This window comes from Galeopterus variegatus, unplaced genomic scaffold (genome assembly GCF_000696425.1).
Source record: "Galeopterus variegatus unplaced genomic scaffold, G_variegatus-3.0.2 Scaffold1037, whole genome shotgun sequence".
In the NCBI taxonomy this organism is placed as follows: Eukaryota; Metazoa; Chordata; class Mammalia; order Dermoptera; family Cynocephalidae; genus Galeopterus; species Galeopterus variegatus.
Window position 1 is genome coordinate 266,899 of NW_007727148.1, and position 18,760 is coordinate 285,658.

Below are 18,760 nucleotides of genomic sequence, written 5' to 3' on the forward strand. Positions count from 1 at the left end.
ACTCACTTCAGCCTGGAGACTGATTTTCTCAGGAAGATAGGCCTGGCGATTACTTTGGGCAATTAATTGTCCTTGATAGAGTTTGATTACAGCTGTGTCAAAGGTTGTTCTGGCATGCCACGAGTAGGCTAAGAAGCCTAGGGAGAGCAAGGAGTGAGGAGGGTAAATGCCACAGGATGCTTGCCACCCACTGGGGACTTGCCATAGTGGCATGGAGGTGGGGATGAGGTGTTTTCTGGAAAAAAAGGTACGTTCACATGCTACCATTCAATTGTAGGATGAATCTTTACTCTTCTAGCAGCTTCCTGCAACTCTCCCCCCAACCAAATCAAACTTCTAGCCTGGCGATTCAGAGACCAGATGAGCCTGAGGGTACCGAAAAAAGCAGAACATGGTGCAGGCAAAAAATTGGCATAGAGTGCACAAAATACATAAGATCTGATTCCTGTCCCCAGGAGCTTATTGTCCAGGGGTGAAGAGGTACCATCCAGAGGGTCACTGCACCAAAGACATCTTCAGTTTTGATGAAGATGCTTTCTGCCTTCTCAGTCCTGGAATCTTCATGGTCCTAGAAGCCTTCCCTGAAGACTGCAGGCTGGGTGCAGCGCCCCTTCTGGGGCACCCAGATGTCCCGTGGACACTGGTGTTGCTCTGACCACAGCCTACGGCCCTGGTCTCCCTCTCTAGCCTGTGTGTGCTTCAAGGGAAGGGACTCTGTCTTATATATCTTTGTTACCCAGTGTTTAATACAGCATGTTCCATATGACAGCCACCCAATAAAAGTAGGTGACTAAATGAATAAAAAATTTGTCGTACAGCTTTTTCATTTCTGATGCTTATCTCATTTGATTTCATGTGGTAGTCTGGCCATGTATGAAGCCTCTGTCATGTGTATGCTCTGAGCTAGACTTGGTGATGGATGTGATACGGGCTGGACTGACATGTGGTGAACTTGTGACCAACATGATCCTGAGACATGTGAAGAACACAATGGGCATTTGAAGGAGTTCAGCCTCTGTGACATTGTAAAGAATGTATTTGGTCCCCATTCTGACATACAATTCCAAAATCCTTGGACTCTCCAAAGTGATAAGAGAATCTTTTTGTTGCTAATAAGTTGGCTGATGGCTGGCTGCCCCTGGGTAGCTTCAGGATGGGGGTCAGCCACCGGATAAACGAAGGCAGGACTAGGAGGTTGGGACTTCCCAGGAGTGGAGAGTGCCTGAAGTTTAGGTTAATCAGTCATGCCTACCTAATGAGGCCTTAAAAACCCAAGAAGCCTGGGTTTGGCGAGCTTCTGGATAGCTGAACTTGAGGAGATTCCTGGAGGGTGGCATGGCCAGGGAGGGCACGGGAGCTCTGTGACCCTCCCCCACACTCGGCCTGTGCATCTCTTCATCTGTATCCTTTGTAATATTCTTTATAATAAATGGGTAAACATAAGTGCTTCCTTGAGTTCTGTGAGCCGCTCAGCAAATTAATCCAACCTGAGGAAGGGCGCGTGGCGACCTGGATTTATGGCCAGTTGGTCAGAAGCACAGGTGAAACAACCTGGGGCTTGCGACTGCATAGGTAGTAGGGGGCAGTCTTGGGGACTGAGCCCTTAACTTATGGGATCTGACAGCACCTCCGGGTAGATGCTGTCAGAACTGAATTGAATTAGAGGACACGCAGCTGGTGTCTGCTGCAGAAGTGGTTGCTTGCTGGTGGGGAGAAAACCCTACTCATTTGGTCATAGAAGTCTTCCGTGTTGATAGTTGTGGTGTGAGAGAGTAGAAAAAAGAGTGTTTTTTTCCCCTCCCAGGCTTGTTTCCCCCCAAAGTAAATGGAACAAATGAATCAGGTTAATGGGGAGAAATTGTGATTTGGGTGCCTGTTATTGGAGGTTTCCTGAGTAGCGATAACTTACTTTTACAAAAGTGCATGGAAAGAGGGAGGACACATGGAGTGGCAAGCCAGAAGGCAAATGATCCCACTCGGGTAATAGATCCGTGTGGGAATATACACACAGCCACGTGCAAGTACTCAAAAAGGCCTGGAAGGAGACACACAGCCCTGCTGGCAATATTTCCCTCTGGACGGCAGAGCGGGGCTCAGGGAGGGGAGAGGAAGCAGGCGGGGGGTCGGGGTGGCAGCGGGCAGAGGACTTTCAAGTAGAGTCCACATAATTATGTATAACGAGAATGCATTAACACATCAAAATTAATTACCCTTGGGTAATCAAAGAAGTAAACACACACACACACACACTCCACACACACACAAAAGAAGAACTTTAATCCATATCTTGTACATATATGACAATTAATTCAAGTTCGATCTTAGCCTAAATGTAAAAAACCTAAAACTATAAAACTTCTAGAAGAAAGCATAGGAGAAAAATCTTTGTGACCTTGAGTCGGGCAAAGATTTTTTAGATACGACACCACAAGCATGACCCACAAAAGAAAAAATTGACAGTTTAACTTCATTAAGTTTAAAATTTTGTGTGAAAGATGTTGTATTAGTCCGTTTTGTGTTCGTATAACAGAATACCTGAGACTGGGTACTTTATAAAGAAAAACGACATTTATTGCTTACAGTTTCTCAGGCTGGGGAGTCCAAAGTCCATCTGGTGGTGGTGACAGTGACCCAGGGATCTCACATTGCAGGATGGTGGAAGCAGAGAGAGAGAGAGAGAGACAGACTCTCCTCTTTTAAAGCCCTCAGAACCACACCCCTGACCACCATTTTTAATCCATTCACTACTGCACTGTCCTGCAATCCAGTCACCTCTTCAAGGCTCCACCTTTCAATGACCATAGTAGGATTTTCCACCCTCTTAACAGTCACAGTGGGGGCTAAGTTTCTAATACATAAAATTAGGGTGACACATTCAAGTTTCAGTGAGTTTGGGGAGACATAATTCAATCCACTACAGTTGTTGTTAAGAGAATGGAGAGACAAGCCACGACCAGAAGCAATTTGTGAATCACTATTTGATAATTTGTTTCTAGAATATATAAAACTCAATAAAAATAAAATAAATAAAAAATTTAAAAACTCAGTAAAAATAGGCAAAAGATTTGGACAAAAATTTCACCAAAGATGTATGCATAGCAAATAAACACATAAAAAATGCTCGAAGTTAGTAGTCATTAGGGAAATACAAATTAAAGCTACAGCTTTGGTACAATTTATACACTTAGAATGGTTGAAACGAGAAAGACTGACTGTAGGAAGTCAGCGAGGAGGTGGAGGAACTGGAATTCTCTTACATGGCTGGTGGGACTGTAAATGTCACCACCACACTGGAAAACATAAGCATATAACCACCATGTGACCCAGACGTTCCCCTCCTAGGTATTTATCCAAGAGAACTGATAACACACACGGACTTGTACGTGATGTGCACGGTAGCTCTGTTTGCAATAGCCCCAAACTGGAAACAACCCAAATGCCCATCAACTGGTGTCTGCGGGTGGGGATGGGGGAGGGGCAGGATTACAAAGGGGCAAGAAAACCTTTTGGGGTGATGGGTATCTTCATTATCTTGATTGTGGTGACAGTTTTACAGGTGTATACATATGTCAAAACTTATCACATAGTACGCTCTAAGCATACAATTTATTACATGCCGATTATACCTTAATAAAGCTGTTACATATAGGAATTAACAATGATGTTCAGTTTGTTAAACAAAACAAAACAAAACAGAAAAACTGGAAGATAATAACCTGCAAGATTCAAGGGAATGATGGAGTTAAAGGGATTGGGAATGCTGTAGTATTCAAGCAAAGATTAAGGAATGTTCAGATATTAACTGTAGCCTTTATTAAGGATGCATGTACAAATTCCAGGCTAGAAATACAGGGCATACCCTCCACACTGTAGAAGGTGTAAGAAAGAACGGTGTAAGAAAAGGAACAAAATTACAGACAGAACTGAATTAAAAGAAGGCAAGAAAGAAAATGAGAAAAGGGCCACTCGTTTTCAGTCTGTCACTGTCCTGGCCGATGTGGTTCTTTCAAGATGGGCAGGGCTGCTGTGCCCCAGGCTGGGGGCTCCAGCACTTCAATCCAGCCCGCAGTGCCCGTCCTGGCTGTCAGCACCGAGTTGCTTTCACATTCTCAAAATGCTGCAGGCGGAGGGCCCTTCCTTGCACATCTCAGGGCTCTGTACCTTCCCTACTTCTGCTTTCTTTTCCCTGTCTGCCTCCTGGGTGAATTTACAAAATCTCTCCTTAACGGACCTCAGTGGATTAGAATCATGATATCCAATTCTTTTTCAGGGGAAAGTGGGGAAGGAAGGTTGCAAATCATCTGTGTTTTCTATAAATACTCCCTTTGGTGTTGAAATATTTATTTATTTTTCTAAAAAGATGACCGGTAAAGGGATCTTAAGTATTGACTTGGTGTTGTCAGCACCACGCTCAGCCAGTGAGCTACAGGCCGGCCCTGAAATGTTTCTTTGAAAGAGAGGTTAAATGATAGTTTATTAGTATTGTCGTTATATCTAATATCCCAATTTGGCAAAATTAAATGTTTGCAACTCTTCGATGTTCCTCCAATTTTTTATGAAGTTTTACCTTTCAGCGAAAGTCCCCAAACTGGAAACCATTGTTCTCAGGAGAGGCAAGTGGGAACTTGCTGCATTCTCTTGTTTAAGGGGATTGAACAGAATCTCACCTATGTACAAAGGATGGCAGTGCTGAATATTTTGATGGACAAATATAAAACCAAGGTGTATCAAAATAGAGGACTGCAAAGTGGCATCTGGTGAAGGGCTGGTCTTTCTCCCTTGCCTGTGGGGGTGGTGGGAATCAGGGCAGTGTCTACAAGTGATACGTGGGTGTCTGAAAAATCCACCGAAACTTGGAATTCCATGAACGCCAGTCCTAGGTTGCCTTGGAAGTCTCTCTGCCTCAAGAAATATATCGATTTATTTACTCAGAACACAGTCTGCAAATGGGCAAGGGGCGGGAGTGGGATGGCTTAGCTGGCTGGCCACCTCCTTGTCTCCAAGAAGCCCTGGCTGCAGTAGGTGACAGGTGGAGAGGACAGGAGGGTTCTTTTCCTCTAGGGCAGTCACAGCTGAGGGATTTTTCAAGGGGAAGCCTGCTTTGGATGAACTTTTGGTGTCTGAGATAACCTGGAACTTGCTACTTGCTACCTCCCCGACCATCTGGGCCCATACAGTGCCCTGATCCCGGGCAAGAGCTCAGACCTGGGGGCTTCTGCTCCACCTGGAGAAGGTAAGTGGTGCACACCCTTCCCGAGGGCCCTGGGCTCTGGCTGGCACCTTCCGGTGAGCTTCTCTTCCTTCAGCAGACCGACCCCACCTCCTCCCAGCCCTGCAGGCCCTCTGAGCTCTCACCGCAGGGGCATTACTGAGCCTTCTCCCACCACCTCCACAGGGACAGGTGCAGAGGCTGGTGAGGAATTCGAGAAGCACTAATTGAAAGGCCCTGGTGGGAGTTTCCACATGTGCAAATCCTTCTTAGAGAAATCTCCAAATGCAGATAAAGCCCTGTGCAAAGACCCACCACACTGTTATTTATAATAGCAAAAATAGAAGCAAATCAAATATATAGTGATAGAGAATTGGTTAAATAAATTGAGGCACATGATACGATGAAATATGCAGCTGATAAGCATTTTATTTCTAAAAGGCTCATAAAACATGGAGAAATGATTATGATGTATTTATTAAGTGGGAAAGGCAGTAAACAGAGTTGTACATACATGATAATTACTCTGTAAAATGCACACCAGCAAATTATGTGGAGATAAAAAGACTGAAAGGAAATATAGCAAAGGGAAATAATGATTGTCTCTGGGTATTGGTGAAGTCGACTACAGGTGACTTTTTTTCTTGGTTTTTTTTTTTTTTTCTTCTCATCTTTCTAAGTTTTGTATACCGAACAACCCCCCATTTCACTTTTTAAAGAAAATGGAAAAAAATAGTAGTTCTGCTACTCTACCCCTCAAACCCCCACCCCTTCTTCAGGGGGCTAGACTCAGGGTCAACTTCGGTCCCTCCCTCCTCCCTTTTGACACCCACCTGCACTCTGGCAATCAACCCTTTCTAGACCATGAAGGAGCCAAGCTTTTCTCCATTTTTCCAAAGCCAGGAATGCATGGCTGGGGAGGGAGAACAGAAAGGCAACCAGTGCCTGCCAGTCCTGGGCTCACCCCTTCCAATGTGCACCTGACCGGGGCCTGGACTTGGTGGGCCCCAGGAAAGCCTCCAGCTGGGTCATGGTGTCATGGACAGAGCAGCCCCTACAGGGGGGCAGATGGGAGACTCCACACCCAGAACATAGACTCTCTAAGCCGGAAGAGGCTGAGAGTTCTCAGCCCACTGGTCCTCAAACTCGAGTGTGGAACCCCTGGGTCACTTGTTAGAAATGCAGAGCCCGGGGCCCCGCCCCAGAGATGGTTTTGGTGGGTCTTGGTGGGGCCCAGGAATCACACTTTTAACCAGCTTCCTGAAGGGCAGGTGGTCCACAGCCACATTCTGAGAAATCAGAATCCAGGCCAAGCCCAGCCTGTTGCCTCCTCAACACCTGCGGATGCTGGAGAATGTGGCGTTGAGTCTGAGGACAGCTTGGAGGCAGGAGAAGGTGGGGGCTGGAAGGGGCGAGGGCGGGGCCAGTTGCTGGGCTCCTGGGCCCAGGGGATTTCCTGGAGCAGATCCAATCCCAGATCCACTGAGCCCTGCCTGGCCCCGGGGAGGGTCCAGCAGCTGTGCGCCCTGCCTGGGGACGTGCACATATTGGAGAGACCCTGTCTCCAGCTGGAACTCTGAGGCCGCTGCTCCGGGCTCCAGGGCTGAGAGATCCTTCTAGGTCAGGCTGAGGCATGCAGGAGGAGAGCCTGGGGAGGGCAGAGGAGAGCGCGGGAGTCCAGGCAGAGCGACTCTGAGGCTGTGGTAGAAAGTGTATGTGAACTAGTGCAAATCCAGCCATTCAGCTCTGCACTGGCCCGGCCGGGAGGGTGTTCTGTGGCTAGACTGAGGTGAACTTCGAGAAGCCCATCTCCTCCTCAGCCATGTGGACGGGGGGCACTGGCAGAATGTCCCCCTTGGGGTCCTGGGGAGAGGCCTCTTCTTCCTCCGTAGTCTGTAAAGACAAAGGTAGGGGTTGAAAAGCAGAGCCCAGCTAGGAGTGGGGTGGTGCCCAGGTAGCTGTTGGGTCCACCCCAACCTTTGCATAAGTTCCAGACTTTGTCTATCTGCAGGGGCACAGGACCTAACAACTTCTCCTCCCAGAGCCCCCAGGCTCTGATTCATGTCCGCCTCCCCCCTCCCAACCCTTCCCTCCCCTGGGACAGCAACCCTCATGGCCTCAGTCCAGGTTTTGGCGCAGATGTGGGAAGCCTGCCAGCCTGGAACTCTTTAAACCATGACTCCCAACAAGCTATTCAAGAATTTTCTGGACCAGAAGAAAGAGGATGTGAGGTCAAGAGCCCTGGCTTCCCGGGTGAGATGGCCCAGGCCTATGGCTAGGTGGGGGAGGTGGGCGGATGCAGGGGTGTGGAGCTGGGGGAGTGGATGCAGAGGAAACAGTCCTCCCCCACTTCCCCACATTGTCACAGTGGGGTCAGGCAAGGTGGCTGCAGACCCCTAGGTCTCTTCCGTCCACACCTGGCTCAGGCACCGGATCTCCACATAGGGGTTGGCGAGAGGCCCAGTGGGCCCTGCAGGGTTGATCATGGCATCCTCCGAGACCGAGCCATTCCCCAGTGGCTGGAACAGAGACTTGGTCAGAACGGCCTGTTCTTGGCAGCAGGATGGGCTGCAGCCGGGAGCAGGGACACATGGGCGGGGTGGGCAAGGCAGGGAGGGGCGCAGGGAGGAGCACTTCGCTTCCCTGCAGCTCTGCCTCTAACCTCTCGGAAGCTCAGTTTCCTCAGCTGTAAAGTGGGGATAAATTCTTTCCCTTGGGGTTATAATACATGCGCACGATGGCGTCTTACCACTCAACAAATGAGGACTTCTGGAATGGCTGTTTTGTTTCCACTATCAGTATCTCTATCCTTTAAAGCAGAAAGAACACGCAGCTGCACGTTCTTTGTGATAGGTCCAGAGACAGGAAAGTTGAACACCTCAAAGGTTCACCAAGTAACAAACAGCACAGGAAAAATTCTTGAGATCATCAGTCTGAGCAGCCCCTCGTCGGTCAGATGAGGAGACTGAGACCCAGGGAGGAGAGGTGGGTAGTCCGGAGGCATTGGCAAAACCCATGTTTGGCCTGGGCCTGGTTGCTCCCAGGGGTCCCCAGATCAGGAACACAAGGCCCCTCCATCTCTGGCTCCCTTGGCCGGGCATGGCCTGGAGCAGAGGCTGGAGCTGGCCCAGGCCCCCAGCCAAGTCTCCCAAGGGCACAGGCTGCCCTGGAGGTGTCCTGGCCAGTGAATCTCATCTCACTTCAAAAGGGCACTGAAGCCAAAGAAAGAGGCTCCTATTTTCTGGGCATCTATGGGATGTTTCATCTCACTCTTTCTTATCTACGACCATGTGAAATGGGGAAATTGAGGCTCAGAGAGGTGATGTAACTTACTTGATGTCACACACCTGGTGAATGAATGGCTGAACTAGGATGCATATTTGAGACTGTTTGGCCCCAAACCCAAGCTCTTTCCCTAAGCCATGCTGCCATCCTGGCATGGCACGACACTGCACGCTTCTCTTTGGCTCAGAGTCCATGGTCTCCTAACTGGCCCTGCTTCTCTCAATCCTAGCTGCTGGGGGTGGGGGCAGAGGTGCACGTTTGAGCCATCTCTTGTTAGAAATGCAGAGATGACACCTCTGATCCTAGAACCCCTTAGGGGTGGGGTAACTGGGGGGATGAAGGAATGGGGGCCGGGGGGTGAATGAGATTTCACAAATGCTGTCACTCAGGGCCCTTGTCTCTGGTGAGGACAGAGGAGGCCTCTGGCAGAGCTAGGGTTAGACCAGAGAACTCCTGATGTCAGATTCATTTCCCATTAATCCTGTATTTATTGTTTTATGGTTTGGTCATAACCCAGCCACTGCTGAACAGGAACCCCCAGCAGCCGCAGAAGTGTCACCTGCTCAAGGGTGACTGAGTTTGAGGAAGGAACCTCATGGTGCAGAGACACACATAGGCAATGGCCAGGACCACTACCCTCTGTCTAGTGTGGGTCGTGGTCTCTTATCCGTCCCTCTGCCCACACTGGGCAATCGACCCGGTCCAGCAAGCATGGAGAGATTTTCTGGGTTGTTAAATACACAAGATACGAGGGTACTTCAAAAAGTTCATGGAAAAATAGAATTGAAAGATAATATGAATCCTTCCGTGAACTATTTGAAGACCCCTCACATATGTTTCCAGGCACTAGAAAAATAATAGCAAAGACACAGGGAAACTTGGGAGGCCAGGGCTGGGTCCTGCTCCCCCAGTCGGGCCAGTGGTTTCCAGGAGTGAGGACCTGAGGCTGTCCCCCATTCTTGGACCAAGGGTGGTTCTTTATCCTGAATCTGGGGAATGCGCCTTGGGCCATGGATTTGGTTCCATTCCTCAAAGCCCCTGTGCTTCCATGTGGAGGAGTGGAAGACACGCCAGGCTTTGCAGCCAGCCCCCGGCCACGGTTAGTGATCCCACTTCTGCCTTTCTCAGGCTGGGTCACTGGGAGCAAGTCACTATCCTTTGAGAGCCTCTATTTCTCCATCTGTAAAATGGGGGAAGTAATAATGCCCACCTCTGGTAGGAATTCCAAAGATTCAGTGACACAGGTCGGGTGAACGGATGGATGACAATATCTAGCAATTAGCAGTATCTCTTGGAGAGGAAGACACGGGTCTGGCCCCAGCACCTCCCTCTGAGTGTTTACACCCCTTGGGGCTCTCTTGCAGGGTGACTAAAGCATCCATTTTCCTCTTTGACCTGAACGTGGGCAAAGAAAACCCCAAACCCCTTCAATTCCACCTCCAGACTCTGCTAAAACCTGCAGAGAAGCCAAAAGGAAAATAAAGCAAGAAAAAGCAAAAGCCCTCAACTGGTCGTGTTTATAGGGCTCTTGCCTCTGACTCTCTTTGGGGGCCTTGTTCCGTCCTTCCCCCAACAGGGGGGCGTGGTCTGTTCCCCAGGGCCCCGCCGCCTGCTGGTCCCCTCCCACATCAGCAGGGGTAGGTTCAGGTGCCCCAGGAAGGATAAAGTGCCAGGCAGCTCTTCCCAGAGTGGGCGTGGATGGCCGCAGCGCAGGAACATGTGGCTGGTGTCCCAGGCACTCATGACCTCCCCATGGCAGCCTGGAGCTTACCCATCATATCCCAGCCAGCCCCTCTTCTGCAGCTGCAGGGGGTAAGCCCCAGGCCCCAGGATGCATAACCGGGACTGGCTCTAACGGTGGCCAGTGGTGCCCAGTGCGTCCATCTCCACGACTTTTCCCTCACTCTGCTTTGCCACCTTTGGCCTTGTCCAGCTTCCTGAGACAACAACAGCTGCTTCCTAAGCCACAGCCCAATATCTCATTTCCACCCCAGACCCCCCCTGGGGGGATCAGGCTGGAGTCTTTTGTCCTCATTGGCGCCAGGAAAGAAGGCGAAGGTGATGGGAGCCCCCCTTTCCTGCCCCCATGTTTAAGGGAATCAGAGTGGAGGCATCTCGGTAAACAGCTGAGGGGGGAAGGGCTGGGGCGGGAGGGTCAGGCGAGGCAGGTGGGGCTTCTGTTTCTGTAACTCTCTTGCTGCAGCCTCTGTATAGGACCGTTGGCTGGCGTTGCATAGGAATATTGCAGGGGGCACGGTCTGTTCTGCAGGGGCCAGTGAAGGGCCCTGGAGTAGGTAGCTTTGGGGCAGGTACATCTATCCAGGAAGATGGGCACAGGGACCCCTGTTCCCCCTGGCCCCCAGAGTGCCACACTCAGCCTGGGTCCCAGGGCAGCCATGCCACCTTGATCTCAGGGCCAAGGAAAGCTCAAAGAAAACGTGGACTGTTCCAGAAAGAGGTGAGCTGAGACTTGAGAAATCTGTGTATGGCTCTCCATTTGGGCCACCATCTGCTAGATGACCTTTAGGAAGACATTTACCCTCTCTGGGCCTCAATTTTCTCTTTTGCAAAAGCACACTAGAGTTTGTAGTTGTCATATTCTGGTATGCAGTGAGAGTCCTTGGACCCCAACCCTAGAGAGTTCAGTTGGGACTGGGGCCAGAGACATGGCATTTCTAACAGCTCCCTGATCGCCTGGGGTTTCTGAAAAGAGGTTTGCACCAAACTTAGAGAAAGGCTGGCCTAGATGATCTCAAAGTCTCCCTCTGAATCCTGCTGTGGTGTGCTCTGATTCTACACAGGGGGATGGGAAGGGGGTGCTGGGCCTGGCAGAGAGATGCTCACACGGCTCCCAGGAGGGATGAGGACGGTCACTCTGCCCAGCTCACACCCTAAAGGGCTGATCTCGGGGCTCATGCAGATTCCTCCAGGGTGGTGAGCAAGTCCTGCCTGCAGGTCAGACATGGAGTACCAGGAAGATAGAGAGGCGAGGACGAGGAATCCTGACTTCCAGTCCCGGGGGGATGTGAGCTTGGGCTTTGGCCCGCCCCTGTCCTTACCACGTGTGAGAGGAAGACGTTCTTGTTCCTTTGTGTCTCTGCGGCCAGCTGAGCTGAAAGAGACCCAGAAGGAGCAACTTGAAGCCAGAAGTAACCAGGGGTTGTCTGTAGCTGCTCCCAGAGAGGTGCACTGGTCCCCTCACGCCAGGGAGCAGGGGCTTCCCAGAGGGAGTCGGCAGGCAGCTGGGGCAGAGAAGCCCCTGCCAAGCACAGCCCCTTTGGAATGACCTGGCCTTTTGAGATCAATACATGGAGACCACCTTGCATGGGCCAGAAACTGGCTGGGGAAAGAAATCTGTGTGCTCAGGTCACTGCTTCTCAAAACTTAACGTGCATACGGACCCTCTTGGAAATTTTCTTATAATGCAGATTCTAATCAGCAGGTTGTGACTGGGGCCTGAGAGCCTGCATTTCTGACAGGCTACCAGGGGGTGGCAGTGCTGCTAGCTGGGGCCCACAGTTTGAGATATAAGCTGCCGAGTGGCTCAGAGGGTGTGACTGGGAATGCTCCTGTCCTACATGCTCCATTCCAGACTCCTCTGAGGGAATCTGGGGACATGGGCAAAGCTGACATTTCTTCCTGGGGTCACACAGGGAGGAGATAGGAAGCAGGCCCAGGATTCCCCCATAGCCATCTTCGTGGGACAACACTGTAGACATCTTCCTGACGCCACCATTTCCTAGCCATGCAGACACAGGGCAAGCTGCTTAGCTACTCTGTGCCCCAGTTTCCACCCCTGTAAAATGGGTGTACTCCACTGTGTTGAGGAGATTAAAGGAGATAAGCAACATACGCCACAGAACAGGGCCTGACACATGGTAGCAATTACCACTGCGATTTTACTTTTTTTTTTTCTTTTTTCGTGACCGGCAACGGATCGCAACCCTCAGTGTCACTCCCGTACTGGACCGGGACCGGCAACGGGATCGCAACCCTCGTTGTTGCACCCGCACCTCGCTCAGCCAGTGAGCGGCCGGTCTGTATGTGGGATCCGAACCCTCGGCGGGAGCGCCACCGCACTCCCAAGCGGCACACTGTAGCAGTGCACCACCGGGCCGGCCCGCGATTTTACTTTTGATCTGTGCCATCCAACATGGGACTCATGGGCCACACAGGCCATTGAGCACGGACATGTGATGACTTCAAATCACGTCGGGTTTCAAACATGCAATATGAAAGAATGAATGCAGAATATGTACTGTTACCATTATGTTGATTCCACGTTGGAATGATAATGTTTAAGATATATTGGGTTAAATAAACTGTATTATTAAAATTAACTTCACTAGTTTCTTTTTACTTGTTTCATGTGGCTACTAGAAAATTTTAAATTATGTATGTGGCTTGTATACTATTTCTGTTTGACATATTACTATATCTGTGACTTGAGGAAACTGAGGTTCAGGGAAGTTTGGTGACTTGCCTGAGGTCACACAGTGAAAAAGTGGCAGAGCTGGGATTTGAACCGAAGCCTATGAAAGAGACTGAGCACTAGAGGCCCAGTGGCAGGTGTGGGGCTCAATGTCTGTCCTGTTCAAGTGCTCAGTCCTGCGGTCTCCCAGGCAGTCGGTCCCCACACAAGGAGTGGACCTGCAGAGGCTGGACATGGATTTGCTGGGATCGATTGGGAGAGAAGGGACTGATGGGCTCAGACAGACGGGAGGAGGCTGTGGACCCCCTCATCCCCTCACTTCTCCATCTGAATTGCTTCTTCCCAGCATTGACCACCTTGTGGTTTCCTCAGAAGGGAGGGGCAGGGCTCCTGCTGCCAAAGCTCAGATGAACACACTGTGGCCCACAAGGTCTTTCCAGGGTTGTACGGGGAGGGCTGCAGTGAGCCTCCCACCCTCCTCCCACCCACCCTTGCTCACCTTCCTTTCTCCACTGGAGCCGGTAGCTGCCGAAGGTGATCAGGCCTGCATCCAGCAGAAGGGTCAACAGCACCAAGACCGGGGCCAATATGTGGACCATCGGGATGGACACCCTGGGGGAGAGATGTAAGGAGCCTAGTGGCTGTCACGAGATAAGCCAGAGTCTATGTCCTTTAGGGTCCCAGGAACGGGCTGAGAAAGCCACCTCCTTGTGTGGGATCCAATTCAATGCAGCAAAGACTGGCAGAGCATTTACTGTTGTTGGCACTTGACACACGCACATTATTTAATTAGCGTAGACCTTGAAGCCAGGCTGCCTGGGTTCAAACCCTGGTTCCACCACTTTCTAGATGGGTGACCTTGGGCAAGTGATTTAATCTCCCAGGGCGTCAATTTCTCCCTCGATAAAGTGGCTGTCATGAGGCTCAAACAGGTTGGGAAGTGTCAAGAGCTTAGCACAGTGCCTGACTCTTGCCAGAGTCTATGTCAGTGTCAGCTGTTAAATTCCACGGCCCCTATGTAATACGTGAAGAGATCAAGCAACATGCCAGATCACTCAGTGGTACCCGGGGAAGTTCTCAATGGCCTGTATCTGGGTTGGTGTCACCAGCATGGCATTCTTACTCTGAGTCCAGCCATGTCTCTTGTTTTTCCCCAAAAGATCAGAGGGCACCAGGGACCATGACATCTGGTCAGCCCATCAGTGTATGCCCTGTCTGGTGTGGAAACGACTCCCAGTCCCCAGTGCCACCCCCAGGATTCACTTTCAGCTGGGTCTGAACGTGCCAGGAGTTTCCTAGATGTCAGTAACCAAGTACAGTTATAACCTCCAAGAACCAATCCTTCAGGCTGGGTAAGGAAAAAAGAAGATTCTTTTGGATTCCATATTTTCATGCTTGGCACAGGGCTCAGTGCAAAGGGTACAGGCAAAAGCTACTGAACGGGGGTGGCTGTCCCTGAGGCTGGGGCCACGGTGGACCCTTCACCTCAGGCAAGCCTGTGTGTCTGGGGCAGCCAGGCCGCTGGCTCCTGTAGCGCAGGTTGTCCACTGTTCAAGGGCCCCTCTAAGGGGTGAGTGGGGCTGAAATCTGCCCTCCGTGCCACAGGCTGTGGCCATGACAAGAGGATGTGTCTGCTCAGAGGAGTGTTAGGTTCTTATTTGCTCAGAGGCACCTTATGGCTAAGTGACGGCCTGAGAGGTGACCTTGGTCGCCTGGGGCTCACCTGGGCTTGGAGCTGCTGCTGCTGGGGACTGGACTGGTGTGCTTTGCCGAGGTGGAGTCGAGCTGCACTGCTGGGTGGGAGATTCCTGCATAAGGAGAGGTCCTTGCATACGAAGAGGTCCCTGCGAACCTGGACGGCAAGGACCCTGTGAACGGAGAGGCCTTGGCCCCTGTCTTCCCCTGCTTGGCTGTGGTGACTGTCAGGTGGAGACCAGGAGAAGCTACAAGTTCAAAAGCAATGACTCAGCACCTTTCCTGACCCTTGAATTCCAGCAGCCCCAGACCTCTGACCCTTAACCCCTGGACCCTAGCCCCCTGGGACCAATGTCTCAGAACATCACCAGCTAAAGGGCACCCCAGTAAGCAAACAGAGGCCTAGATGAAGCCATTTGGGGCAAGCAGGCCACAGATCAGGTATACCCCACACCCGCTCAGTTTCCAGCTGTTTTTATGCCCACGGCCTATTCTCTCTGTGGGGAGGCACAGTCTACACCCGCCTATTCCATGACCCATTCCTGTGACACCTAAGGAGATACCTTCCTCCGCCAACCTCCACGTCATGGCCAGTTGTCACCTCTTCCCTCACGGAAAGGGCAAGTCCTCTCATCACCATCACACGCCCATGCCCTAGACCTATGCCTCAGTAAGGCCTTGACCTCCAGCAGCCACTAGGATGGGCAGGGCAGGTGGCAGGGATGAGTCCAGAGGTCAAGGCCCCAGGCCCTGCCTTTCTGACTCACCCCCAGACCCTGGATGGAGCGGACAGAGCGTGGGCTTTGGGGTCAGGCTGTGACCACTTCCTGGCCCCGCTCCTTCCCAGGTGACCTTGAGCAGGTGAGCTAACCCCACTGAGCCTCCAATCCCTAAGCTGGACAATCTAGCTCCCAGGCTTTGGGGCACCTGGGTGGCCAGAAAGCACAGTGCCTGGCACCAGGTAGGCATTCTCTGGGTGTTTTCTTAAATGGTGGGGAAGGAGGGACAGAAGAAGCATTCGCTCACTCAATTCTGGGGGCTGGGTTTGCCAGGCTTTTGCCCTGGGCTGCAGGTTCCTTGTAGCAAGAGGCTGGAAGGAGGGAGTCGGGGAAGGAGGACAGCAGGGCCCTAGAGGAAAGGGACAGGCTACTCTCAGGGGAGGCGCGGGTCACTCTCTGAATGACTTTTTCTTCCTGGGGAGCAGCTGGCAGCTCTCCCACCCCCATCTCAGCCCAGAGCATCACCATCTTTTCTCCCAACCAACCGGAGCCATGGGAGCCAGATTCCAGCTGATCGGCGGCCTTCCCCTCCTGCAGTCCCCTCGGCCTCCCGCTCAGCTCAGACCTTCAGCTTCCCATCCCCCCCAACTGCTCACCAGCCTGCCTCTTTCATGCCACCCTTCACCCTGATGCCAGTTTTGTCTCTTGGATCCCATCACTCCTGCTTCAGATGCCAGGGGCTCCCCATCGCCTATAAGCAGAAGTTCAAATTTTGGAACATGCCTTTCAGGCCTTTTATACCCAGACTTCAAACCACCTGGTCAGTTTCACCTCTTTCACTATCAGATGCTCCAGCCATACAGAGCTGCCCTCTGTTCCCCACTGAGTGAGCCTCCTGCCTGTCTCCATGCCTTTGACATGCTGTTCCTCTGTATGTGATGCCTTTCCTTTCTGTACCTGCTTACACACGTCTTTCTGTCCTTCAGCACCAGCTCGAAAGTCAACTCCTTCCTAAGCCTTTCTCCAGGACAAATCTCTTTTTCCTTTATGCACCCACAGTACCCCGTGCACGCCTCCAGAGGAGCTAATACTCAATTATGCTGTTGTTACTTGTGTACTGGATCTCCCCACTAGGTTGGGACTCCTCAAAGGCAAAATGCATGTCCTCTGCACCAAGCACAGTGGGCAGAACTGGTGCGGCCAACCCCCAGGAGCTGCCCAGCCCCCCACTTGCCCAGGCCCATCGGTCACCTCCCCATGTGCCGACATGTGCTTTCCCTCTTTCTCGGCCATTCTTTATTCCAACCCAAGTTCTAACACTTGGTCAGTTTATTCTCGGATTTGTCTAAGTAGACTATAGAATCTTTTGTAAATAAAGAGTATTTTTCTTTTTCTTTCTGATATTACACTTCTTTATCCTGTCATATTTCATTGCCAGGGGCATCTGGGCAATGACAAATAAAAGAAATGGTAGTGGGTACGTGTGTCCTGTTCCGACCTTCCCAGAAATTCTTCTGTTTCACCGTACTCAGTGATGTTCTGGAGATGGCTCGCACTGGCTCTAAAGAGCTGATGGCTGACTTTTCAGGAATTTTATGAGCCAGTTGTTAAACTGTGGATGGCTGGAAATTGGCCATGGCAGGAACATTTACAGCACAGAAACTGGCAATCACTACAAGTCAGTTGTCCCCAGCCCATTGCTACACATTGACCGGCACACCACTGCCATTAGTCTTCATTCTCAATATCCCAGCTTTCATCAGAACAGGCCACCAGGGTCTGATACAGGAGGATAATATAATAATTCAAATATCATATACGAATAAATAATTATAAATGAAGGTAAGCAAAAAACACCAGAGAGCTGCAAATATAGGTAAAATTGATCATAACTAGGTAAAAATAAGGTCTGAATACTGATAATAATTGGAGGAGATTAAGAGAATCTTGTAAATAATGGTGAATAGATTCAATGTGGTTTTGATGCTCCTGTTATTATTCAGCGAGTTCAAGTTTATTCCCTGAATTAAAATACCCATGAATGACAGGGATCTGGTGGTGGGGATGGGCCTGGGGTTGGGATGGGTCCTGGAGATGGGGTCAGCCGAGGAAAAGAGCAGACACCAAAGCCAGCACCTGCGTTTGAGTCCTGGCTCCACCCGTCCTGCCATGAGACCTTGGGCAAATCAGTTAGTCTCTCGGAGCCTCGGTCCCCCCTCTGTGAAATGGGGATACAAACACCTCCCTCACCATCACCGACTGGCAGACTGGGGCTGCCTGCTGCCCTAGGCTCTCTCTGTTTTCTTTCTCCTTAGTTGAGCAGGTCCAGATGGGGTTCTGGACACCCAGAGAGGTGCTCTATCCCCTGCCCGGGCCCCAAAGCCCCAGCCCCTACCCTGCAGTGTCCCCAAGCTCAGCCAGCTGCTCCTTCAGGAACCCTACCCAGAAGCTGGTTTCCAGGCACTCCTAGTACCTGTCCGTGGACTCCAACATCTGGGGAAGAGCAGGCCCAGGTGTGGAGCTGAGGCCGCAACTGGAGCGAGGCCAACATGGCCATGTCGTAGGCAATGCTGTGGGCTGGGATGCAGGAACAGCTAGTCCAGCTGCAGGAGGCTCAGGTACAGCTCTGACAGCAGGGAGGGGGTCTTCTTTACTCCCCGGGATCCCTATCTGGTCCCCAACCCACACAATCTCCCTCCAGCACATCTGGGCAGGGAGGAAGGGCACCAAGCATAGAGTTCAACAGATGTGGGTTCAGTCCTGCTCTGCCATCTACTAGTGTGTGACCTTGGGCAGCAAGAGTGAAAGAACAGCTGAGACTCATGCGGACTGTCTGTGCCCCAGCACTGCTCAGCTCTGGATCTGCACCATCTCACTGAGTCCTCCAAGCCCCATTAGGTTAGTACCAGGATCACGGCCTTTTGTAATGGGATCCATCGCTGATGACCTACCCACCCCTCTCCCCACCTCTGCATCTCCCATCCCCCAGCCAGGGGAAGGAGAGTCATTTGTTACCTGGAGAGACAAGCAGAGAGACCAGGAATGTCTCATCGGGGCCCAGTCTTTGGACTCCACACCGGTACTTCCCGGAATCCCGCAGGGTGAGGTCCCTCAAGGTCACGGTGAACTGGAGCTCTTGGCGGCTGTCGCGGATGGACACCCTGCCCTCTGTTGTCTCCTGGCCATCTGCTCCCGTGTAGATAGTGCCAGAGCAGTGGGAGAAGAGGAGCCAGCCCTCCTTGCACCAGTATTTCCTGTTCTCCCTCAGCTCTTCGCTGTAGGTGCACTGCAGGGACACAGTGTCACCTTCAAACCCGCTGATCTCCTTTGGGCCCTCCAGGGCTTCATAACCTGAAACCACAGTAGGGGTGGAGGTTGGAATTCCCTGGATCCAAGTACCAGGGTCAAGACCAGAAGTTT

The 18,760-nt window shown here is 51.4% G+C and overlaps 2 protein-coding genes across 2 annotated transcripts in view; one reads left to right on the top strand and one right to left on the bottom strand.

Annotated features, from left to right (window-relative positions):
* Positions 1-822, top strand: part of MPP2 (membrane protein, palmitoylated 2 (MAGUK p55 subfamily member 2)) — a 35,127-nt gene extending 34,305 nt beyond the window's left edge. Inside the window, exon 12 of the mRNA XM_008574387.1 lies at positions 456-822. Coding sequence (XP_008572609.1) covers positions 456-476 — 21 coding nt within the window. The 3' untranslated portion in view covers positions 477-822. The remainder of the gene's footprint in view (positions 1-455) is intronic.
* A 4,786-nt stretch (positions 823-5,608) lies between these two features.
* CD300LG (CD300 molecule-like family member g) overlaps positions 5,609-18,760 on the bottom strand; it is a 31,225-nt gene continuing 18,073 nt past the window's right edge. The window contains exons 4-9 of the mRNA XM_008574395.1: positions 18,356-18,725; positions 15,648-15,749; positions 14,650-14,869; positions 13,426-13,538; positions 11,554-11,606; positions 5,609-7,102 (exon numbers count right to left, since the gene is read on the bottom strand). Of these exons, the coding sequence (XP_008572617.1) occupies positions 6,989-7,102; positions 11,554-11,606; positions 13,426-13,538; positions 14,650-14,869; positions 15,648-15,749; positions 18,356-18,725 (972 nt within the window). The 3' untranslated portion in view covers positions 5,609-6,988. The remainder of the gene's footprint in view (positions 7,103-11,553; positions 11,607-13,425; positions 13,539-14,649; positions 14,870-15,647; positions 15,750-18,355; positions 18,726-18,760) is intronic.